The 26,288-nt window shown below is 42.8% G+C and overlaps 1 protein-coding gene across 2 annotated transcripts in view; it reads left to right on the top strand.

The window, feature by feature from the left end:
* The window catches only part of Dnm3 (dynamin 3), a 430,502-nt gene that overhangs the window by 53,363 nt on the left and 350,851 nt on the right, over positions 1 to 26,288 (top strand). For both annotated transcript variants that reach the window (XM_027934994.3, XM_027934997.2), the window contains exon 2: positions 14,968 to 15,041. In XM_027934994.3, the coding sequence (XP_027790795.1) occupies positions 14,968 to 15,041 (74 nt within the window). The remainder of the gene's footprint in view (positions 1 to 14,967; positions 15,042 to 26,288) is intronic.

Genomic DNA, 26,288 nt, shown 5'->3' with positions numbered 1-26,288 from the left:
CCATAGAATGGAGAGTAGCAAATAATATAACTTTAAAAATGACTTTATTATAGACCTCTGTTTTGAACTTGGTGCTACTATTTGGATTTTATTTTCCTGGATGAAACTTTTATCTATTAATTTAGACTCCAAGCTCCAAGATGCACATGACCATTGATAGTGCCTAGATATTTTTTCACAATGTAGTTTTTAGAGGCCTTTCCCAAGGGCTGTATGATTTATTATACAGGACACAGTACATAGGAGGGAGGTAAGTATGTTGTTGCTGTTTTACAATGAGAGAACATGTAAGAGGTTCAGTAGCAGTCACGTAAGTCCCCAAAGCTGGTGTCAGGACTGAAATTTCTTGTAATCTGTTGTCCTTTAATGACCACACATGGTTCATATGAGAACTGATTGAAAAAGATTTGCTGGAGGTCTTAACTAAGCTTGGAACTTGAAAATTTAACTTGTAGACATGTTACTCTTACAAAAGAGTATAACAGGAAAGAGGTAATAGCTGGAAATTCTATGTAGACCTTTACATTTACATTTTTGCTTAAAAACTATTTAAAATGTTCTGTTATGGGCAAAATGAGCACATTGCTTGAATTCATTCAGTGCTAGCCATGAGCACTGCATTCTTCATAGACAACTGGTGCTGAATTGGGGAGAATATTGTTGAAGCTTTGCATGCCTGTAATCCTGTGTGTGTGTGTGTGTGTGTGTGTGTGTGTGTGTGTGTGTGTATATATATGTAAATAAGTAAAAAATACTTTTGTGGTGTTGGGGATTGGACCCAGGGCCTCACACATACTAGGCACGTGCTGTATTGTATTTTGAGACAGGGTCTTGCTAAGTTACCCAGGCTGATCTTGGACTTGTGATTCTCCTACAGCAACCTCCTGAAGAGCTGAGATTATAGGTGTGTGCCACCATGGTTCACCAAGCTATATTTGAAGGCACAGTTTGGCTTGCAATATGTCAAGAGCATGAGTTTATATAATCAGCTAAAATACATTATGAACATATGTTAGTGCCTGCTATGACTGTTTTCCTGAGCCACCTGTGATCTAGCTGGAGAAGGAAGACTTAAAGTTGCTTACGTGTGTAATGGGGTGGCATCTTCAGAATTCGCTGTAGCAAAATAAGAAACTGCACCTTAATTAAGGGATGCATGCAGCCCATCCATGTTTCCAGGTTCTTGGTTCAGTCAGTCCTTGGTTAGGATTGGTGTGCATCTAAAGCCTTTGGGAGGACAGCTAAGCACATCACTGTGGGAAGAGACTGGGCAAGAAAGGCCGGTTCTTTAGAAGATTGGCCATTCTTTCTCAGAGAAGTTTACCAGGGAGAGGAAATTGAAGATGGTATAATTTTTTCCACTAAAAACTGTTTTTATTATTTTTGTACTTATTTATGGGATACAGTGTGATAATTTGGTACATATATACAATCTATAGGGATTGGATCAGGATACTTAGCATTTCACTCTCTAAACATTTATTATTTCTTAGTGATAGGATCCTTTGAATTCCTTTCTTTCTTTTTTTTTTTTTAAATAAAATATGTAATAGCTGGGTGTGGTGGCACATGCCTGTAATCCTAGTTGCTCGGGGGGCTGAGGTAGAAGGATCACAAGTTTGAGGCCAGTCTCAGCAACTCGGGCCCTAAGTAACTTAGCAAAACCTTGTCTTAAAATAAAGAAGGGCTGGGGATGTGGCTCAGAGGTTAAGAGCCCCCGGCTGGTACCAAAAAAATATATTATTAATAATAAGAATAGAAGAAGAAAAACTGCTGTAAACTATAGTCACCCTCCTGTAGTGCTGTAGGACACTGGTACTCATTCCTCCAGCTAATTGGATTCTGGTACCTGCTATCTGCTCTCTGGTCGGCCTCTATTCTCCCTCCCTGCTCCCTTCCTACCCTCTAGCAACCGCTGTTCTTCTCTCTACTTTATTGGATCACTCTTCTTAGGCTCCACATATGAGTGAGAACACACGGCACTTGTTTTTCTGAGCCTGGCTCATTCCACCTGACAGCGTGTCCTCTGGTCCCAGGATGGTCTGTTTTGGGGGTAGCTGAAGTTGGTTCTCTACTGAAGCAGTGCCCTGGAGGTTCTGAAATGGGTGGGATCATGTGAGTGCTAGAGAGGATTGAGCAAATGGTGACTCTGACATCCATGATGAAGATCCTCATTGCTAACTTGGCAGAGGCTGCATAGAGGTCTCAGCAGTGGAGTTACCAATGGAACTGTCACCTTCAGCAGGATCATGGGGTATAGACCAGGAGTCTCCAGGGAGTTGCCCTGGGCTGGGGACTATTTTTGTTTTTAATTGCATAACCTTTGGGTCTTGATACAACTCAAGGGGTGAGAGAGAGCCTTTATTGGTGTCTGATGTTACTTATGTGGCTGAAGTTTTCCCTTTGAAGTGTGAAGAGAATTGAATTTGAGAAACAAAAAGATGTGGCTTGCATGTCAGCTCTGGGGCGCTGTTCATAGCTTTATGGGCACACATTACTCCCTGCACACACAGGGATTTAATTTCTCTTCCCTACCTCCCTGGCCTGTGTGCATCCATCCTTAAATATCTTTGTCTTCATTTGACCACCTGGAAAATGCTTACTCATCATTCAAAATTCATGTCAAATATTATTTCTCCTTTTTGAATAAGCAGAGATTAGGGAGTCTAAAAATAATTCTTGGCTTCCTAATTAGCAATATAGAAAAATGCCTGCCTTGCTTAAATCACAGGCTGGTTAGGGACAGAATGAAATGACTTGAATTGAGGGAGAGCTGAGCTGTAGTAGGAAAATCACAGAAGAGAGGGCTTTGGCCTGCAGGAGGGGAGGGCCTGGAAGTTCTGTCCCAAGCTCTGAGGTATTTACGAATGTGGTGAGGAGAAAGCTGGGAAGTGAAAAGAAGCTTACCTTGTGTAAGATTGGACTGGGGGAGGGTCTCAAATGGGCAAGAGGACTTTCTATGCAAAGAAGTGATTATCAGGAAACGGTTTGTTAATGGTCCAGGGAGGTATTTTGAGTGGATTTGAGCCCAGCACACAGAATTACTTTTACAGAAGGATGAAAAAGCCGATGGGAATGTCAACTTGGAGATAGGACACTAAGGGTGAAATCCAGGAGCAGGCTCAAAACCACAGCTCAAGACTGAAGTTGTTTTCAGTTCTAAGAGGTGGCCCACAGCTGACGGGTGGGGACAAAGGCCTGTGGCTATGAGTTGTGCAAGGCAGGGGACTGGGACTGGATTATTGGATGTCATCTCATCCCTGTACATTGTAGCTTTCAAAGATAAGGTGAGGAAATGGATGAAGTAGCTTATAAAACATTAGTATTTTTAATCGTAGTTGAATTTCACTTTGTTAAAAACATCTTAATTCCTTCCTCCCGTCAGTTTCTTTGTGGCCATTACAAAGGCCCACAGACTCTTGCACCTGAGAGCCCATCTTCATGTGCCCTGCCCCCATTAACTAGTCTCCTGACATTCGATGAACCACGTTAAGAATGTTTTGCACAGAATCTTGATAATGTACTTTAACTTGAAAAATCTGACATGATTCAAAATCTACTCCTTTTTGGAATTAAAATACATTCATCTTTCCTGTTTTACAGATACCTAATTTGTTTTGGAAACTAGGTTATTTTCATCAAAGAGTCCTAACTTCCAGGGAATGTCTGTTAACTATTATTTGTTGGGACTTTAATATTTCACTTAAGTCTTTAACAAATAATCCTAGGGGAGGAAAAGAAGGTGACGTTGATGGAAGTCCTGCTGTGTGCTTAATGCGTATTGTTGAGTTACAAGGTCAATAAACCTTAGAGTAAGTGACACAACTTTTATTTCACAGATCTGGACCATGAGATTTAGAGAGAGGACATAAAATGTAGCCAAGGTAACATGAGAGGTGGACCCAGGCCATTCTGGAACCCCGTATCCTTGTCCTACCACGTTGTGCTGCAAGGCAGAAATAATTCCAGGTGGGATTCATTTTTAAAGAAACCCCAAACCTGACCACCTCTGCAGCCCCTACCTGGTCCAAGGCTCTGATGTTTTGCCTAGATTGCCCTCACCTCTCCCACTTGTTTTACCCTCTTCTGTCTTCGACACCAAGAGCTCATTCTTAATAGCTGATGTGATCCTTTACAAATGCAAGTCAGGTCATGTGACATCTCTGCACAGAATCTTTCAACAGCCTCCTCCACGACCTCCATTTCTTACAGAGAAAGCCAGAGTCCCTGTGATATCCTTTGAGACTGCCCATTACACTGTCTCAGTGCCTTCCTCTTATGAATTCCTCTGAGCACCATCTCCCTGGCATCTGCGTGGCCAGTGCACTCACCCCTCCACGCCTGCTCAAATCACGTTTTCTCCACGAGGCTTGCCTTGATCCACTGCTTTAAACCGCAGCCCCAGGGGAACCTATGTGCAATCATTTTTTCTGTCCAGTTCCATTCCTTTCAACTTCTTTTTTTTTTTTTAAAGTGTAAGTCATGATCTTTGATAACAAAATTGTTATAAAACTCATTGGTTATAGCCCTTGGTTTTAAAATTATCAAACTATGACTCTTTAAATACTGTTAACTCGGGAGATAAGAATCTTACATGTTAATTTCTTGAAAACAGATCATGGGGGAGAGATGAATGGAACTCATTTATACATCGGAGTTATTGGCGTCTGACTTAGTAAAACGTGAACATTCACATTAGTAATAAGAGATGGTATAGATTATGTAATGATTTAACAGGTTCCTATTCCCATTATTTGTTGATGTTAGGACTCTTGCACTAGAAATGTCTTTTTTAACCCAATGGGCCAGGAGGTTTCTTTCCCTTTTTTCTTTCCTGCCAAATTTCAATGTTTTAATTGTCAGTCAATTGTTCATTTTCCTGTCTACGTTGAGATTAGATGCTAACGATGAAGAAAACATTTAATTGTGAAAAAAATAATTCGTGGTTCATTGTTTCAAAGCATCAAAATGTTCATATTCTATGTAGACTATTGTACATTTAAATATTTTTAGTGTCTTAATTCCTCAGCACAGAAAATATTGAGTTGCTGTCTCTATAATAACTCTAATATAGCAGAGTCTATGAATTTGAAAAATTTCCTAATGTGGTCTTTTTACCAGTGTCCGCTGTAGGACAGGATCCCGTTTGTCCCGGCCTCCCTTCCTCTTGCCCCTCTTCCTTCCTCCCTCTTTCCTGCCTCCCTCTTCCTCCTCCCTTCTAAGGAATACTGTTGGGCACCTGCCGTGGGCCAGGCCGCAGGGAGAAAGCGATCGAGGTCATCCTGCGCTTTCGGAACCCAGACTGGGCGCTGGCCTCCCCGTTGTGGAGGAGACACCAGGAAGCTGGGAGATTGCTCAGCGGCCGGGAGGCGAGAGCAGCTTCTGTGCAGCGTCAGGCAGAGAACGTGAGGATTAACAGGGGCGTCAGAGGACATTTGTGTTGTCCTCGCACTTTCAAGACGTGGACACGGAGTCTCTCGGGGAGGAGGGCGAGTGGCAGCTGGAACCTCAGCTGCTGCTTGGCCAGGGTCTCGGGCCCCTGCTCCCTCTTTATGGTCAGGCTGCGGCCCAGACCCCATGCTGTCACGGGCTTTATTACAGGGTTGTGCCGTTAAAGACCTCTTTTCAGAATGCACACACTGAACTGAAGACTTATACCATTACTGGTTTTGTGACTTGAAATCACAGTTGGAACAATTAGAGATGCGTCAGTGGGAAGGCGATGAAAGGGGGCCATTAAGGGCTCATGAAGGCCTCTCCTCGTGGGAATGCAGACCTTTTCTTCTCTAAGTATTTGAGTTCTTTTCACTGGTGCTGTTAAGTGGCTAGAAATAACACTTGCCACACGCATGTGGAATGCTCTAGATGCCAGGGGTTCACTTCGCTCTGGGTCTGAATGGAGCGCACTGTGGCTGGAATGTGTGTTGACTCTTGGCTGGTTTAAGAGTTTGTTCCATGATGAGCGTTGGCCTTCTGTGGGAGGCAGAAGCACAGCAGTCTGAGCTCCCAGATGGAAAGGTCAGAGCCACATGTGTTCAAGTTGAGGCATGTTCCTTGTCACACCCCCAAAATCTAGACAGTGTGGCAAGACGGACATAGCTATGGGTAAGCTTGCAAAAGATCACTTCTGCTTCCTTATAGAGGCCTTATTGAGTTTGAGGAACAAATTTGAGTAAATAATTACTAAGTAGATTTCAAGATAACATACCACTACTTCTAAAAGTGATGACGATGGTACTGATCATCTTGGGGGTAGCCTTGACCCCTTGCTGTGTGCTGGGCCTAACTGGAAACATTTCAGACCTTTCCTACAATTGCAAAGCGCTCTGAAAACCAATTATAACTCATCCGGCAAAACTTAATTTCACTTAGCACTTGTTAACCAGCAAACTTGACCTCAAATGATGTGAGGCTGTTCACCGTTGGCGTTCTCTCTCTCAGTACTCACTCTACTTTGTTCTGCTAGAGAAACGCTAGTGAGTTTGATTCCAGATGCTTCTGCGGACTCTGGTGATGGTGCGCATCATTTTACCTCTCTAAAATCAGAAAGTCTTGAGTTTCCTTGGACATCTGTCCACAGCAGATAGACTTCTATTATTCCTCCCCTTCCTTCCAGTTTACGGCTGAGGAAACCCAGCCACGAGCAGGGCACCCTGCGTTCAAACCCTGGCATTTTAGTGCTGGAATCTGCTCTAAGCCACCACACTAAACAGTCTTAAAAAGAAGTGTTTTAAAGCATTCCGCAGAAATTGAACTCTTTAGTAATAAAACTGTAGTCATGATAGAAAAATTCTGACTTGGGTAGAATCATTGCCCTCGTATCACTCTGCTCTCGATTTCCCCTGTTAAGCAATGTCTTGAACACAAGTGGGCATGGCTGTATCAGCGGATTTTGCCAGAACTGATTGTTCCATCTTTGACCCAATGGTCTGTTCTCCTTTGGATTTAAGTGTTCAGAGCTTTTGTGGTGACTTCTGAAGTGTGCTATTGGGTCTCGGGAGAAAGAACCAACAGCACTGCTAAGGCAGGTGAGGCCCAGGTGCTCTCGACGAAGGTGCTCCAAGCACCCGGGGAGGCCACCCGTCAGACTAGACCTTCCATCCCGGGACTGTCACAGAACTGTCACTTTGATCACACGTCAGTGTACTGACTACCAGTGGACACGTAGTTTAAACATCATTCCTGATACATACAAGTTTGTCATATAGCCTACAGTGAACACTCAGAGAAAATAATTCTTAGGTTGGCTCATTAATATGCCTTCTTCAGTCAGCAGAACTTATTGAATGGGAAGCAAGAATTTAGTGAGTTCTCTTATTCTGTTTTTCTACCAGCGACTGTTAGTACATTTTGGGACTTAAAGCTATTAAAAATATTTTCCCTAAACTGTCACTGAGAACATAGTTTCAGGAGTAACTTAGCAGTTGAGAATTAGCTATGTACTTATAACGTGTGTATCTAGTTTTTTTTGTGTGTGTGTGTGAGTGTGTGTCAGAGAATTAGATAGAGTGCTTTTTCTTCTTTACCCCTTTGTTGTCTAAAATATGAAAGTCAACAATATAAGACTCTGAGAGAAAATCAAGTAAATATGTAAGGAAAATGTTTTTTGGGGGGTAAGAAAGTAATAGATCACATACATGATACTTCTATCTTTAATTAAGAATTTACATACTTAAAGAATTATCCCATAGAATTTACCAAAAAATTAGCAATTTTAATTCTAGGGTGTTGAATTTGCTTTTTCAGTAAGTTGTCATTGAGCACTAACTTTGTATATCCTACCAGGGCCTCCGTGACCTACTTCTTGTGATTAGGTCACACCTCATAAGCCTCCATGACCTCTTAATAGTGCCATAAAATTATGACTCCATCAATGGATTAATCTACTGATGAGGTCAGAGCCCTATTGATCCACAGTTGTCAAGGCCACATGGTTCCACCTCGGACATTGCTGCACTGGGGACCAAGGCTTCAACACGTGGGCCTTTGGGGGGCACTTCATACCCAAACCATAACAGGAGGCCTTTCAGCCTCTGGGATACCAGGTCGTAGGGCTGAGTCTTATTATTTTTTTCTTTTTAAAAATTTATTTCTTACATAGATGACAATAGTGGAGTGCCTTACATTCATAAGAATAAGATTTGGGCTGGGGATGTGGCTCAAGCGGTAGCACGTTCACCTGGTGTGCGCGGGGTGCTGGGTTCGATCCTCAGCACCACATAAAAATAAAATAAAGATGTTGTGGCCACCGAAAACTAAATAATAAATATTAAAAAATTCTCTCTCTCTCTCTCTCTCTCTTTTAAAGAATAAGATCACGGCATTTGCAGGGAAATGGATGACATTAGGGCTGCGTCTTACGCAGGCCTGCCCGGGTTTCCAGGCTCGGAAAGTGTGGGAGTTAACTGGGATCGAGGCGGAAGCCCTCTGACTTTGTCTTTTCCACCCGTATCTCTTTAGAAACTCCACAGGAAGGTGTGGCTGATGGGACAGAATATCTAGCCTTCTGAGTGCTCTTTCTCAGTGGGACAACTAGTGCTCCAGTGACACCTGGTTCTTGGGGGACAAAAAGCATCTTTTCAGGTTTAAAGCACAAACACAAAACACACATACTGATAGGCAATGTATCTGATACTGTATTTAATAGAGGACAATTTTAATGTAGAATGTGAAATAAAGCTCGTTGGGGGGGGGCAATAAGGAAAAGGAGGTGGAGACGCACCAGCCTGGGGCAGGGTCTCTCTGCTCGCCCCCCTGCTCCCTCCCACGCCCCTGGTAGAACAGGGTCACCTGCAGCGACTCAGTGTCTGAGCCTTCCGAGGCTCCTGTCTTCTCTTTTTCCCTGCTGTCTCTTGCCCGTAGCTTCAGTCCCCACAATTGCCTTGTGGCCTAAGGTGGTTAGGCCACAGGTGACCAGCAGGGAGAAGAGGAAGGAGAAAGGTACTCACCAGATTAGACTCTTTGGAGGAACTGTGTGGATGGCACTCAGCAGCCTGTAATGACACCTTACTGTCTAGAAGTTAGTCACATGGACACCCTGTTTATGGGGGAGGCTGGGAAATGGGTTTATTTGTCTATGGAAGGTGGGCACATTGCCATTCCTAATAACAGTTGGATTCTGTCAATAAGAAAGGGGGAAAGGATATTGGGAAGACGACTGGTGGTCCTTATGGTGGTCTACTTTGCCATTCATCTTCGTGGCAGCCAGCCAGGGTAAGGTGTAACCTGTGATTTGGAATAAAGTGAGAGCTAAGTGCCTCTATTTTGTACCCAGACTCAGTAATCCAGTGGCTTTAGATTCTTGAACAAATTGACTTTTGTGAAAAAGCAAATAAAATGGATTAAACATCAAGGCCCAGGGTTCTTGACAGTGTTCCCTGGCAGGGTGAGGACGTGGTGTTTGTGAACCGAGAAGTGTCTTTATTTTGTTTATACAGCTCTGATAGAGGAACTTTGCATTCTAAATGTTTTAGTGGGAACCATTGATTATTGATCAATTAGATTTAAGAAGAGTATATTGCTTAGGACGTTAAAGTTTTGTGAGTAAAAAGTGAGTATTGAAATCTTTTAGATGGTAATAAACATAAAGCATTCTTTCCTGCAATGGGTCTTGTAACTACGTTTTCCAAAACCAGATGACGTCGGTATTGAATGCTTTAAATGATAGAGTAAGAGTAGCAAAACTGTGATCTTTTACAAGTCTCCATGTGATAATATCTTACTGTGTGCCAGTAATTTAGGGAGGGAAAAGGAAACTGCAGTGGAAAATTTCCAGTTAAATCTGTGGATTTTGGCATAATGACTTCCTTCAGCAATGACAGTGGCCTTGTGGTGGTGGGCAGGCTCTCAGTCAGGGCCATTGTGTTGGGGCTGGAATCAAAGCATGACCTCAGCATTCTTGGGGAGGGGTGGCAGCATTTGGGAGTGATCTTTTTTTTTTTTTTTTTTTTTAAATTTTTTATTGTTGTTCAAAACATTACAAATTTCTTGACATATCATATTGGGAGTGATCTTTCTCTCTCTCTCCTCCTTCCTTTCCCTGTCTCCCATCTCCCCCACTCTTTTTTTTTTTTTTTTTTTTTTTGGTTGGATTATCATTTTGAAGTGTTAGGAGAAGGTAATTCCAAGGGGATTATTTGGGGGTACAAAAAAATCATATTTTGAAAATGAAGTTTTAAAAGGCTTTTCTGTTGGTAAGGGCTACTTTTTAAAAATACGTTGCTCACTACTCATCTGGTCTGTAGCTTCAACTTTCTGCTCTGTGACTGCAAGTTATGCCCACACAGGACTTTTATTCTGAGTTCCAACCCTTCAGTTTAACCCCATCTGGATGTTCCCAGGCACCAAAAGATCAACAGGTCCAGTATGTCCCCTTATGTTCTTCCCACATAGCTCTGAAAACATACCAGAGTCTAATGATCACCAACGTAGTCCAATGGCTATACTCTCTAGGTTTGAGTCCTGGATATCACTTACTAGCTTTGTGACCCTGTGCAAATTATGTGACTTTTCTGTGCCTGTTTCCTCATCTGTGAGTGATAATAGTAATAGTGATTACCTCATAGGATTGTTACGAGGTCAAATTTTCTCTCTCCCTCCCTCTCCGCCTCTTTGTGAAATAGATTGTGCTGGCACAGGGTAGGCACCACATAAAAATCAGCTATAGGTAGAACTCCTTTATTTCCTGTCCTGGTTAGTGGGCCACATTGATCCAGCTACCCAAACCAGGGGTGAGCCTCGCCCTAACTCTTCCATATCCAGTTCCACAACAAGACAACCATTGAGTCCTTCCTGTTTCTTTCCACCTCCATCCATTTCTGCCCTGGATTGGACCTTTGTTTTGTTTTTTTCTTCTTCCTGAGCAACCTGATGGGTTAGTGACTGGTTTAAGTCTTCCCCTTTTCTTGTTCTCTATTTAGCCCCCAGTAAGTTTTCTAAAATGCAAACCTCATCACTTAACGCTCCTGAGTGCCTTTCGGATCTCACAAGAGGAACATCAACGCCAAGCGAGGGCTTCAGGGTCTGCCTGCTCCCTTCCCTTCCCGGTCTTTCTGACCGTCCTCCATATCTGCATTTCCTTAACGTCCTCTGCTGCAGATTCTCTGTCCAGTGCCTCCCACCTTGGGTTCCTTCTCTACAGTTCCTGCTGGCAGGTCACCCGGAAAGAAGCTCCTGGCTCTGTCCACTGCTCCTCTGGGGTGCTTATCCGCGGCACTTGTCCTGCTTGATAGTCGTCTGCTGGCATTCTCCGCCCAGACCGCGCTCGTTCTCCTGTGATGAATCAGTCACTCGAATCAGCTTCTGGAAGAGCAGTGCCGGGCTCCCATCGTCAGGTGCAGGTGGTTCTTGGCTTTTTACTGCACAATGACCACTTACATTTAGAGTGAAGAAAGCCGTCTCCATAGTTACTTTATTTGCTGCTAGAGGGGCAGGTTCCTCTTAGCTTTGTTGATACAGCCAGTGTATTCACCCTTTTCTGGCTTCCAAAGTTGGGTCATTTCCTAGTGGAGCAATACCAATGTTTCTTCGTAACGAAGTTTCTGGAAGAGCCCATAAGAAATGTTACTGAGACTGTTCTCAGACCCTAGGAGTCCGGAAGTCATGAGGGGACACGAACTTACTGCCTGAAGCACAGCTGTTAAGACTGTAGGCTTGACCTTCATTTGGTGGGTTCAGAGACAAGAGGGCTTTTGAGTTGCAGCTCTTGGTGGCACAGAGAGGGAGGCGCTCCCTCTGCCCTGTGCGGACCTGCCACGGTGAGGCCCTGGGCAGGCCTGGAGCCAGCTCGACGCTGCCCAGTCTCCAGATGACTCAGGAAAGTGGCTCATATGTGCATGGTTCAGATGGGACTCTGTGGCTCTCATTTGTTGTGTGCATATGAATTAGGCCACAAATTTAAAGAAAAGGTATAGTCTAAAGTAATACTAAAGGTATGATCATCATTTTCCCTAAACTAACAGGTGGATAAGCCATTCGGCGTGCTTTCTGGAGGAAACCAAGCACCGATTGCACAGCTAATGAATCACTCAGATTGCTTATGCCAGTGCCCTGGCTCAGTGTGGGTGGGGGCAGCCGTGAGGAACTGAGTTCTCCAAAGCATGGCGGCTGGTCAACACCAAGAAGGAGGTTCAGGTGGAGTTGGTGGCTCCTCACATCCAAATTCCATTCGCAAAACATGAATATACCTTGCCTAGTAATTTAAGGGTTTTTAGGCAAGAGAATTCTTCAGTGTCAGGAGAAGCACTCTGTGGCTGTATACCGCCAACAATCAGAGAACATTAACCCCTTGTTCTGTGGCCCTTGGGTTTTAAAATGTGGTCAGGTGTTGGGCTTCACTTGAGCCACACAACTTGGACTATCGTTAGGTGCGTGGAGTTTAGTAGTAAAAACCCTGAGGTTCAGGGAGGGTTTTGCCCAGTCAGAGGTTCAAAGCAAGGGTCTCCCTCTCCCCCATGAGGGTTCATCGTGTCCTTAGCTCACAGCAGGAGTGTGCCGGGCAGGGGGTTTTATTTTGCTGGGTCAATATAACGAGATGTACATTCAGGATGCCCAACTAGCTGCTCACTCTGTGTTGGGGAGAGATTCCTCTCTGTGCTTCATTGCATTTTTGAGACTCCCATGAAGGATCAGAGACTTTCACATGGCAAGGTTTGGTCACCCAATCTTTTATTTCTGGTGAAAGTGTATGTGTTAGGGGCAGGACTGGAGAGCCCCCCGGCAGCTGTGGAGGTGAGTTGGCAGGAGCAGGGGTGGGTGCCTGGGTCTATTCATTACTCTCAATGCAAAGTTCTGCTTGCTTAATTTAAAAAAAAAAAATAGGGAAAACTATTGACTGGATTTGTGGGTTTGCTTTTCATCCAAATACAGGGTAATTACTTGATAAGTAAAATGACAGATGCATTCTGTTTTGCTTTAATGTAGTTAACAGGGCTGAGTTGAAATAGTCCCAGAGTAAAGGTTGAAAGGGACTAAATCTCCTTTTTCCTTGCTGCTGCCACCTCCTCCTCTTTCTTCTTCTTTCTCTCCATCTCCTCAGAAAACATTTTATGGTTCTGTTAAACGGCGTCACTCGGGCACCTAAGACCTGCACATTTCTCTTTGGTTGGCATCTGTAAGTTCTAAAACCTCATTCCTGGCCCTCACAGCTCAAGTAGAGGCCCTCCACTCTTTACCCTGCAGTTGTGTTTTTCCTTCCTTCATCTTATTTTTCCAGTTAGCCTCTTCCTTCTGGCTAGAGGCCAGAGTAGATGCCCTGTTCCTTGGGATCAAATTATAAATGGTTATTGAAACCATCCAAACTTGCATTATCTTAGTGTACTCCCTGGAGAGTATTGAAAGAAGGAGGGCTTAGTTATGTGTGTTTTACACATCACAAGGGGCGCATTGGTCTCTCCCACCTGAATGTCAGTGTGGCCCACTGTTCCCTTCTGAGTGCTGTTCTGTGGACCTGCCTCGTTTTTCCTTTGCATTTTAAGCTCTAGCCGTTCCCATAGTTTCTCCCTAGCATGGCTCAGTCTCTCAGTGATTTTTTTTTAAAAAATTATGAATAAATCATATTGTTTATTTCAGGTGGCATTTTTTTCTTTTTTTGGAGCGCAAACAAATTTTGTTCTATTCCCATACAGTGACATTCTAAATGAACCCTGGCCCATGGAGTTGAGGAAGTCAAGAGCTTCATCTTGAGGCTGTGCAGTACTCCTTCCTCTCCCAGCATATTCACTGACGTATTGGCCGGGGGGATTCGCGTGATGCTCTCTGAAGCTCTCCCTTCAGAGCATGCCCTGGATGGTTGTCACCCTGCCCGACACCCCTGGCTCTCAACCCCCTGGAGCTTGTTAGGAGGACAGATGACACATCTTCTGCAGAATATCATGCATCAGCATGTTCAGAATGGGTCTTGGTGTCTGGGTTGCAGCACCATCCTGCAGGGTGGGAACCACTTTTCAAGACATATCGAGTCAAAAGTGTATTTTGAATGGAATTCTGTGATGGTCCTTCTAAAAGTTGTGAGGCATTGTATGTGTGTTGAAATACTATTGTAAGGGTGTGTGTGTGGGTATATGTCTCTGTGTGTGTGTATGTATACAAACACATACACATATGATTCACTGATGTTGTAGAATCAGTAATTGTTTCTGTGGCACTGTTGATATGATTTTGCATGATGCTATCTTTGCTGCTATTATATAGGTTTAGGGTATTTTAACATGCCATTTTCAACATGATATTCATTTGTCATGAACTCCTATTTATCATGAATGAATGAGAAGAAACAAAACTCAAGTTGCAATATTTTTTCTGACGTTAACTTTTGTAGAAACAATATTTGCCTTCATTTGATTCCACATTTTGTATGTCCTTTTATTGTAGAAAAATTTAAGGATATTTAGAAGACAGTCTATTCTACCTTCTTAGTCATGGTCAGAATTCAATGATGCTAACGTTGATTTTCAAGCCAGAGAGAGTCCTGATTTCTTTTTAGTCATCAAAAAGAGTTTAAGGAATAATTTTAGCTTCAAATGTTCTTATTAATGCTAATTCTCTGAAAATGAAAGTGAATTGCTAACACACTAAAATTTAATGCAAGCTTTGATTAATTTCAGGCTCAATGTATGAATGACACTTTCCAGTGAGGTCATTATGGTAATAGATTAATATTCAATATAAGACCTTTCCCCTCTTTAATTTTTAAAATGCTTCTTTTTTTTCCATATTTTAATCAGTATCTTAGGGTTGTACATATGGTGGGATTTCCTGTTATATACTCATACACGCACACAATATAACAATATAATTTGGCCAATATCACTCCCCACTATTTCCCCCTTCCCTCCCCTCCTCCCTCCCTTCTTTAGGTGACTGACACATTGAAAGGTTGGGAATTGGAAGAATTAATGTGGAACTTATAAGTGTACAGGTGATCAGAATTCCTGAATGCCTTAATCTATTTTTTTCTTACTTCTTTAGGGACTTTCTTCCTCGAGGGTCAGGCATCGTAACGAGACGACCTCTGGTGCTGCAGCTGGTCACTTCCAAAGCAGGTAATGAGCGGGGTTGTTGGCTGCACCCACAGGGGATGCCTTGGCACCTGTCACCTTCATTGCTGGGTTGGACAATGGAAATGTTCTTGTGACCACCCTGCTGTGGGCCCCTGCCTGCCTTTCTCTCCAGAATGCTCTCTTCCTCGTTGCTCTTATTCCTCTGGTGACATTAAAGGGAAAGTCCTATTTACATACAGATTTTGTTTGTTGTTTTGCTTTTGGAGACTGGACCTTGCTTTGTTGTTTGGGCTGACCTTGAACTTCTGGGCTCAAGCTGTCTTCCTGCCTCAGCCCCCTCCTATTTCAGGGGACTGTTGTTTCACTTGATAGTGTCCTTTGAAGCACAAAGTTTTTCATTTTGGTAAATTCCAGTTATCGTCTTTTTAAATTCATTGCTCATGCTTTTGATGTGATATCTAAGAATCGAATCCTTTGCCAAAATCAAGGTCCTGTTTTCTTCTAAGAGTTTTATGATTTTGCTTTTACATTTAGGCCTTTGATCCATTTTGAGTGATTTTTTTTAAAAAAACTGTTACATTGGTGCATTGTAGTGATGTATATTAGTGGGGTTCACTTTGACATAGCTGGATGTGTGTGGAATGTGATTCGCTCCATTTCAGCCCCCAGCCCTTCCTGGTTCCTCACCTCCCTCCTGATGTTCATTTTTAATTCACTGTGAGGTAATGGTCCACTTCATCTTCTGCTTAGGGACACACAGCAAAATTTATTGAAAAGATACTCTTTTTACATTGCATTATCTCAGCACCCTTGTCAAAAATCTGTTGACCACAGCTACTTGGGTATACATCTGGACTCTGAATTCTGTTCAGTTGATCTTTGTCTGTCCTGTGCCTGTCCCACACTGTCCTCATTACCCTTGCTAAGTTGAGAAGTAGGAGTCCTTCTGCCTACCCCGCACCCCCACCAAGAGTGTTTTGGCTATTCTGGGTCCCTCAAAATTCTACATGAATTGTAGAACTACCTTGTTTTATCCCATAAACACAAGGCTGGTTTAACATCTGAAAGTCAATTAACTTAAGGTGTCATGGCTAGAGTTTGGATATGAGGTGTTCCCCCAAAGCTCCTGTGTTAATGAAGGAACATTCAGAGGTGAAATGATTGGGTTAAGAGAGCTGTGGCCTAATCAGCCCATCCTAGTTCAAATGGACTGACTGGGTGGTAACTGTAGGCAGGTGGGACATGGCTGGTCACTGGGGGTGTGTCCTGGAAGGGGTCTCCTTCCCTGTAGGCCCCCAGCCCTCCTTGCTTCCTGGCGGCCACTAATGGAGTGGTTTCCCTGCACCATGCCCTTCCTGATGAAAACTTGTAGTGCACTTGGAATGAGGGGGAAGGTCCTCAACCTGATAAAGGGCAATATGACAACTCACTAGCTAAGGTACTGAGTGGTGAGAGGCTGGATGCTTTCCCACCAAGATCAGGAGCAGAACAAGTATCTCTGCTCTTGTCAACGTATTCCAACCGTCCTGGAGGTGTCTGATGCTGATAGTATGATTATGTAGAGAGAAAATCTGAAGGAATTCACTAAAATACTATTAGAACTAATAAATGGTTTCAGAAAGATGGCAGGGTACAAGAAAATGTATAAAAATCAATTGTATTTCTATGCACTTGCAATGAACAATCCAAACATGGAATTAAGAAAACTATTCCATCTATACCGCATCAAAAAGAATGCACTGATTAGGAATAAATTTAACCAAAGAAATGCAAAATGGACTATAAAGTATTATTGAAAGAAATTAGAGGAGATCTAAATTAATTGGGAAAACATCCCTTGTTCATTTATGGGAAGACTTAACAATGTCAAGACGGAAATATTCCCCTAATAGACTAATGAATTCAATGCAATTCTGTCAGAATCCCAAATGCTGATCTATGTAAAATCTGATGCTTTTCTGATTTCAGTTTTTAAACTAGCCATCTCAGTCTACATTTGGCTATAGATGAAAATATTTTTAATTGAGCCTCTTGGGTATGTTGGTTATATAGTCATGTGATCTTCATTTTGAAATTGAATACTTAACATGCACATCCTGGGGGCTGAGAAGAGAGACCTATGATCAGAATATCAAGCTTCCCTACCTCTGGGGTCTTCTGTGCGCATCGACCAGGGGGAAATAACCTCACACCTGAGCTCCTTTGAGGGTAACACGGGCCTTTCACTCGCCCCTTCTGCTGCCCACCCCCGTGTCCTGTCCAGGTTCTGATGCTCTCCCCTTGCTCCCTGCCGTTCAGCAAGGGCCACACCACACCACCCTCTCCGTGTCTCTGTTCATGCAAAATGGACTAGAAATTGCTCCCTTCACGTACCCCGAGTGGAGCTTTAGAGCTGCAGCACCCTTTTCCGCTGGTGCCAGCTGAGAACCAGGCTCCATTTTTTATTTCGCCCTAAGTGTTCATGGGGTGATCTTGTGTGACCGTAAGCTTCCATGGATGAGGCTAATCAGAACTGGGCAGCAGCAGCTTTTTGGTCAGCTTTCTTTCCTTTTCTTTTTAAATCACTATAACCAACAGACCTGATAGGAACAATTGGAGGAGGAAAGCTTGATTTGGTGCTCAGAGGTCTGACCTTGGACGGCTGGTTCCATTGCTCCAGGTCCAAGGTGAGGCAGGTCATCAGGTGGAAGGGGGTGGGGAGCAGCTGAGATCACAACAATCAGGAATCCGAGATGGCTCTGCTCACCAGGGCCAAAATATCTATCCCGAAGGCACACCTGCAGTGACCTACCCCTCCAGCTGTACCCCGCCTGCCTCCATCCCTCTCAGTGAATCCATCTAAGGATTAATGCACTGATTAGGTCAAGATGCTCATAGTCCAATCACTTCACCTCTAAACTCTTTTTATCTCACGTGAACTTCTGGGGGACCCTAACATTTAAAGCATAACACATGCCCACTGCTCATGAGGTCCACTGGTGCCTTCAGGTCCTAATTGGGGCCAGTTCCAAAAATCCAGCTTTCTCTTCACTGATTGAGTCAGCAGATATTTATTAAGGAACTATTTCCCGGTGCTAGGCAGACGTCAGTCACTGGGGAGGCTCCTCTGTAATTGGGGAGCAACCACAAAAGAAGCAAAATCAGCAAGCGATGTTAGGGGATGAGGAAGGTGGGTATGCGGCAGGCAGGCTGGTGGGCGTGTAGCAAGCGGCATGGGAGAAGGCGGGATGGTGGGAGCTGCTTCGGTCAGCTCTGAAGTCGGACTAGGAGGCTGCAGGGCTGGAGGAGCAGCGAGTGAGGGGAAGGAGAGGAGGTGGTAGACGGCTGGTGCTGCCCACAGCACTGGTCGGGAGGTGGTGTGGGTCAGGGAGCTCATCGGGGAACACGATAGTGGGTTGCAGCCTTAACGTAGGTCCCACTGGACGGAGAGAAAGGACAGAGAGCCTGAGGCAGGGGAGTCTTGCCCTGCCTTGGTTCAGCAAGCAGCCACAGGCAGTGAGAGCCTAGGGGACCGGGGACTCAGGGCTCTGCTGGTCCTGGGCCCAGAGCATGGGGCGGCAGAGCACTCGAGGAGCGTCCCAAACCTCTGGCTCCCTGGTGTCCGGTCAGCAGTCTTCCCATCCAGCTGTGGAAACCCTCGTAGAGGGAGGGCTGGGCCCAGCACAGGTGCTGTGTGGAAAACTGTAAGGACGAGTAGGTACTGTGTTTTGATCATTAATCAGCATTATCAGCATTTAATCCTTATGAGAACCTTCATAGATACATACTATGGTTCTCACTTTGGAAAAAGAGACCCAGCAAAGTGATGCAATTTGTCCAAAGCCACACTCACTGTGGCAGGAGTGGAGCTTGATACTGGTGTGTGTATGATCCTGTCGATGCAGACTTAAAGTAGGCAAGTCTTTGTGCTTGCTTTTATATTTGCAGAGCACAATGAACATTTTTATAGGATATTTTTAATGTCAAGAAGCATAAACGTGGGAATAGTAAATCTAGAAGTTAGTGGGCTAGTTCATAATTAACCGACCAATTTCCAGCATGATGTCCATTAAGTAAAGCTTAATTGATTGTCTTCACCTGCTGCTGTATTAGTTGCTTGACCAAGCAGCTGATTAGAGGCCCTAAGCCTTAATCTGTATGATTCATTTTTGGGACATTTGGTGCTTAACACAGAGGGACATTCCAAGAAACCATGTCGCATTGGGAGGAAGGTGAGAAAAATCACTACCTCTCTTGTCAGCAGAGGAAAGCAATTAAAGTGATAGGCTTGTGGGTTCCTGCGGATGTGGCGTGGGAGGACAAGAGCTGGACAAAGCCCTGCAGAGGCGTTGGGCGAGGTCTGCAGGACGTGGAGCAAGGGAGCAGGCACAGGGTCATTGTGAGACATGGGACGATTTGGTGGCTTCTTCCAGTGTCCTGCTGAACTGCCTGACGCCAGCTCCCGAGGTCTGACTGGGTGCTTCTTTTCTCCAGTTTGTGTTCAGCGATGCTGGGTGGCAGCTGGAAGGTGGTCTTGCTGGGACTGTTTACCCTATGGAAATTGGCCAGTGCTGCAATCTGGGCTTTCCCCCAACTAGGGAACCAGTTTCTAAGCTCTAACTGGTGCCCCACTGATCTCCTCCTCAACACCCGCTCTGCTTACTGGTTAAATCAAATGTCAAACAGGAAGGAAATGTATCTGGGTATAATAATTTTTTATCAACCTATTGAAGAATCATTGCTTTAAAAAATGATTAATTTGGAAGTTGATATGCCTTCTGAAAGAGAAGGTTTTTTAAAAAAGATTTTGGAACTCTAATCATTCTGCATTAAAAATTACTTTTTTTTTTTTTTTGGTACTAGGGATTGAACCCAGGGGTGTTCAACCACTGGGCCAATCCCCAGCCCTTTTATATTTTATTTTGAGTCAGGATCTCGCTAAGTTGCTGAGGCTGGCTTGAGCTTGGGGTCCTCCTGCCTCAGCCTCCTGAACCGCTGGGATTATAGGCCTGTGCCACTGTGCCTGACTGAAAGGACTTAGGAAACAAATCCGCAGGTCATGGTTGAAGATGAATGATCTTGTCTCCTGGAGAACTTTTCTGTTTTAAAATGTTTCTCGAAATGCTCTTATATTGTTTACTCTGCTTTATTTCAATGGCATTAATGTAAGAAAGGAAGACATTTAAAATAAGAAATTGCAAACGGGTTAAGAGCAGTGGTTCAAAGTACAGAACATTCTGTTTTGTGAAAGATTTCCTTGCTGCTTCCTGCTTTCCTCCATGCCAAGTATTATTAATCCATCAGAATTTACCAGCCTTCATGTTGCAGAAAATGCATGGTGTCAAGTGTCTACATTTGAAAAAAATTGTATATGACTTGTAATTTATTAGTGTTTATTGTTCAGTATTTTGGATTCTTGGTGAGAATTGCTATAAATGATCATTTTAATAAAGAAAGATATCTAGCAACAGAAATCACACAGTTGTTTTGGAGGCACTAGTTGACTAACAAGCTAATGTGGAGACAGAGTTCAGGCAGCAGATCTGAGGAACCCCGGAAGGAGTGTGAAGGTGGAATCTGCCCTCTGAGAGAAGGGCAGTGAGGCCCATCTGCAGGCTGGGCCTCGGGACCACTGAGTGTCAAATGGAACAGCGCCAAAGCAAGATTGAAGAGAGAGCTTCCTACTGAAATAGTCAGGGAATAGCGAAGTCTAGAGAAAAAACTCAGTCTTTTTTTTATCTTTCCTAAGAACCAATACTCCATTGCACTGATCCTGGGTATTTTTTTTATTTTCAGTTTTATTAATTTCACTTCTGATCTTAATCACTTCCTGTCTTCTAATTTTGGAGTTAGTTTGTCCTTTTTTGTCAAAGGGCTTGAGGTGGAGCATAAGCTTATTTATTTGGGATCTCTCTAATATTTTAATGCAGGCCTCAGTGCTATAAATTTTCCTTGGAATGATTTCATACCATCCCAGAGATTTTGACATGTTGTGTCTGTTCTCCTTCTGTTCTCATTTCTCTCTTGACCCATTCTTCATTTGAGAGCATAATTCATCTCTGTGTGGTTATGTGGTTTCTATTAATTTTCTTGATGTTGAATTGTAGTTTCATTACATTATGATCTTACAGGATACATGGGATTATATCATTTTTTTTGTATTTGCTAAGGTTTACTTTGTGACCTAGAATATGGTCTATTTTGGAAAAAGTTCCATGAAGTGCTGAGAAGTGCAGCTGTTTTGGGGTGAAATATTCTGTAGTTATCTATTAGGTTCATTTGATTTATAATATTTTTAGATTGGAGTAGTCTTGATTTTATGTTTTGATGACCTGTCTATTGGTGATAAGGGTGTGTTAAAATCACCTAGTATCATTGTGTTGGGGTCTATCTGGGATTTAATGTCATGGAGTATTTTTTTTTAGCGTAATTGGGTATGCTAAGATTTGGAGCATAAATATTTACTTTCATTATATTTTCTCATTGTATTGTTTCCTTTATCAGGATGTAGTAGCTCCTTTGTCTCTTCTGATTAATTTTTGCTTGAAATCTGCTTTGTCAGATAGGAAACTAGCTACCCATGCTTGTTTTTGGAGTCTACTTGGAGTCATTTTTCACCACTCATGAAAATGTTGCAAGGGTCATTTGTGTGGAATATTTTTTCCATCTATTTACCTCCAGCTTGCGGGTCTTTGCCTATAAGATGAGTCTCTTGTAAACAGTAAATGGTGAATCTTATTTTTTGACCCATTCTGCTAATCTGTCTTTTAAAACACTTTTTTTTTAGTTGTAGATGGACAACATGCTTTTATTTTATTTGTTTATTCTTATGTAGTACTGAGAATTAACCCAGGTCCTCACATGTGCTAGGCAAGTGCTCTACCACTGAGCACAACCCCTGTCCATAATGTATGTCTTTTAATTGGAGAATTGAAACCATTAAATCTCAATGTTAGGATGGATATGTGTTTGTAGTTCCCTGCCATTTTGAGTTTTTGCTAAATTTAATACCATCTTGATTCTTGTTTAGTGAATTCTTTTTCTATTTATCTTTCTCTGTTTGGGAACTTTGGGATTTCTTAGTTCTCTGCATACAGTTTATCTCTGAGTATTCTTTGTAGTGATGTCTTGGTGGTCGTGAATTCTTTTAGTTTATTCTTGTCATTGAAAAATTTTTATTTCCCCCTTGAATTTTAAACTGAGCTTTTCTGGGTATAGTAACCTTGGTTGGGAGAAAAAGCTCCACATTTTATAGATGAGATATTTTAAAGGCATTTGGAGACTAGACTTGAAATCCTGACTTCTGTACAATAAACTTGTTTTCTGGCTTCATAAACTAGACTGCTGCATGCTAGAAATAGTCAGATATTGTTTTTCCAGAGGTTTCGATATATAATTTTCATTTTTATCTTGTAGAAGATTTTTTTTTTTAATTGGTACTGGGGATTTAATCCAGGGTGCTTTACTACTGAGCCACATCCCCAGTCTTATTTTTTATTTTGAGACATGGTCTCACTAAGTTGCTGAGGGCCTTTCGAAATTGCTGAGACTGGCCTTGAACTTCTTGAGTTCTGTTCTCATTTGAATGAACTCCTATCTCAGCCTCCCGAGTTACTGAGATCACAGTCATGCACCACTGCACCCAGCTCAGGAGATTTTTAAAATATAAATTTCAAAATATAAATTCTTTCTTTTTAAAAAATGTTTTACTAGTGCATCATAGTTATACATAATAATGGAGTTCATTTTTATGTATTCATACATGCATGAAATGTAATTTGCTACGTTTCAATCCCTAGTACTGCCACTTTGCCTTCCCCTATTATTTTGTATAACAACACTGAAAAAATTTTAAAACTGCAGATGTCATTTTGTTTTACATTTAGATATCTGAAGTTAATAAAATTTGTTTTTCATTGAAGTCTGCTTTTGCAATGGATTAAATGTTTATTTTTTTTTTCACTCTAAGGAAGTATGCTCATGGCAAAAACAAAACATTTCTTCTTAGCTGCAGCTTTGACCTTTTCTGCTTCAGTGCGGGTTCCCTATTGTCTTCTGTGTAAAGTGCAGGTTATAGATTCATAGTTTCAAGTCCCTTGGATATAGTTACTCTTAAATCTCAATGTGAGAGGATACTCTGTTATTACTGTTCTCTTTAATGGCAGTAATAATTTATATTACCATCCATAATGAAGAAGAGTTCCTTCTTCTCCAAATCCTCATCAGCATTTTTAAAATAATAGCCATTTTTACTGGAGTAAGATAGTATTGTGATTTTGATGTGATTATCCTGATGGCTAAATTATATTGAGCATTTTTTTTCATATATCTTTTGACCACTTGCATTCCTTCTTTTGAGAAATGTCTATTCAGGTCATTTGCCCATTTTTAATTGAATTATTTTATCATTGTTATTAATTTTTTTGATTTCTTTATTTACTCTATTTTGTTATACATTGTTCTTTTGTGTATCCAGTCCTGTCTTGTAGTTATTTAGGATGAGAGGGTAAGTCCCATTTCTGATAATTCGTCATGTTGGAAGTGTCAGTGATACTCAGTTAACTAACCTTTAACACTGTTCATGATCAACATTGAGGAACACAGTGATTTTCACCACTCATGAAAACGTTGCAAGGGTCATTTTGGGGCATTGTTTTGTGGCTGATATGATGAAGAAAATAATTTGATCATTCTTGTCAGGTCAATAGTTTACTTTGAATTATTTGTTACTTCTCCTCTGCCTGTTTTTTTTTTTTTTCCTGCGTATGTGGGGGTAATACATTCATTTGTAGATGCTTCCAAAGTGCCACAGAATGCCAAATGTGTGAGGCATTTTCTCCAAGTTTAAAACATCAGATTAGCCAGCTCTCAGGGGGCCTTCTGAGCTGCCCAGGGAAGCGAAGCCCAGACATCTTTAGGTGACAGAGGTACAAGGTGGATGATGAGCAGAGGCTTTGGGTTGAGAGAGGACCTGGGTTTGTAGTTGTCGAGTGTAGAGCCTCACCGTAGGTTCTACCTCACTAGTCCAGGGGTGGTTACTGGGGTGGTGGGAGATGGGGTTGGAGGACTTGGTCAGGACTATTAATCATTGTGTTGTCGTTTTGGGACTGTTGAAGAGATCATTCAGAGATTGGTCTTCTTGGGAACAATGGCAGAGATGGCAGAACCCCCTACCTGAGTTGACTATTCCATCTTCTCGCTGTAGGTGTACGTATTCCTGGAGTGAGTGCCTTGCCCTCAATTTTTCTAATGGGAGCAGGTGTTCCCTGTCAGACAACGTCAGGACGGAGCGTCTCACATGGGTAGTTGTTGAAATGTGCAAACCCTTCACATAAATCTGTGGTTTAGATCTAGAATTTTGGGTTTAACATTAAATCACTTTAAATACCTTTAACCAATATCCAAGGCGAGGGTTAGTTGGTAGCCAGGGAGCGCGTGGGTGGCCTTTGGGCTTGATGAGAGCCATTGTAAGTGTTACTGAGGCCTGAGGCTCCCACCTTTGAATCTCCACAAGATCGAAGGGGCCTGGGGGCTGCGCTGGGCTGGGCCGACTGTCCCTGGTGGCTGGCCACCCCTCTGGGTGATGGTGATTCTGAGCTTTAGACTAACATGATTTTAATCATGCCCAACACTATGCAGCTTGCTGGACTGTTGACACACGTCCATTTCAGTTGGTGGCAGGGTGAGATGACCACACAGTGGCAGCTGTTGGAAGTGAGATGAACAGGCCTGTTGCTCTGGTGGGCGGGGGAGTGCAGGCCCTGTGAGGGGGTCATGTGTGGATCCAGACTTGATTTCCCCTTTGTGCCTCTAGACTTATCTCCAGTCCCAGAGGAGTTGCCATCAGGAGGACCAAGGGGGGAGCTGTCCCTTGGTTGCTTTTCTCAGCAGTTTCGTGTGTCTGTACGTTGAGGAAGGGGAGGTGCAGTATTCATCAAGGTTTCTCATTAGACAAGACTTAGATATATTTTTAAAACACGACTTGTAGTTTGCAGTTTTAAAATTTCATCGTTAAGAGGCTGAGGGGGGAAAAGAGTCTTTCACAGCAAATACTGAAATTATTTTATTTTACTTCACTCTCAAAAGTTTATCAATAATAATTTTAGGAATATTAACAGCAGCAGCATCCCTTAGTACTGATGGAGAAGTTCAGGATCTCTCTAATAATAAAGTAGTTAAGCAGATGAGATGTGTTTCCTTGGACCCCAGCCTGCTGTTTCTGTTCCCATTTTTCCTCTCTCTCCTCTCTCCAGCGCCCAGGGCTTCATATTTCCTATGCACCTCTCCTACCTATTCCTCCCTCTTGGTGAGGCCTTCGCCAAAGCATCTGATAAGTGCATTTACACTCGGATACAAGTAACTGATACAGTTTAAAGTGTTTCTATCCCAACGCTCTTTGCATTTTAGCAGAAGCATATGAGAAGCCTTGCATGCTACAGAGATTATTCTCCACCAGTGGAGTTCTCGGTTGGGATGGGGGATTCTAAGTGTCACTCATTTGTTCTTAATTTGGGGAGTCTTTTTCATGCTCTTGAAATCACACCACCGAGATGGCTGAAGTTCTGCTTCTGCCCAAGGTTAGCGCCTCTGGTAATTCCATCTTGTGTAAGCTCAGTGTGCTTTATAAATTATTTCTGATCTTTAAAGCACTCTACTTGCATTGAACAGACAGCAACTCAATCTGTTTGGCAGTCAATGAGACAAATACAACATTTAGAGAAGAAAAATAACAAATCTGAAAACACTTTGAAAAGTATCAATGCATTACACAAATGAAAGTTGTTTTTTTTTTTTTTTTTGGTAAATTGCTTAAGATCTGATAATTTGAGTAGTTTCACTAAATTTTTCATCAAGAACCTAATTTATAATGGATAAGGAAAGCAGGAGGAGCTAATACTGAGATGTCTGAAGAACGAGCTGGGTTAAGAAGGCTGGAATTTGAGTGTCAGAGTTAAACCATTGCTTCTAACGTTTAGGTCTGTGTGCTTGAGCACTGAGGGGGATCTGAGACTGTGGTCTGAGCGAGGCCAGCCTTCACATTTTTGCAGATGAGTGAGCTCCTCATTGATCTGATCACCTTGGAGAGAGAGAAAGGAAGGGCAGCTCTTCACTGATAAGATGCGGTGGAAAGAAGCTCTGCCAAGGAAAACAAGTGGCACATAGCTGGCTCCTCTGGGACCCCTGCTAACACGCTTCCTCACGCAGCAGTTTCCTGAAGGAGCCGACTCCTAAGTGCAACCTGAGCAAAGGACTCTCGTGGCTGAACAGCATCCAGATAGAGGAAGTCCCAAGGTCAAGATCTGTAGGCTC

Source organism: Marmota flaviventris, chromosome 12 (assembly GCF_047511675.1).
Source record: "Marmota flaviventris isolate mMarFla1 chromosome 12, mMarFla1.hap1, whole genome shotgun sequence".
Taxonomy (NCBI): Eukaryota; Metazoa; Chordata; class Mammalia; order Rodentia; family Sciuridae; genus Marmota; species Marmota flaviventris.
This window is presented reverse-complemented; position numbering and strand designations above follow the sequence as displayed.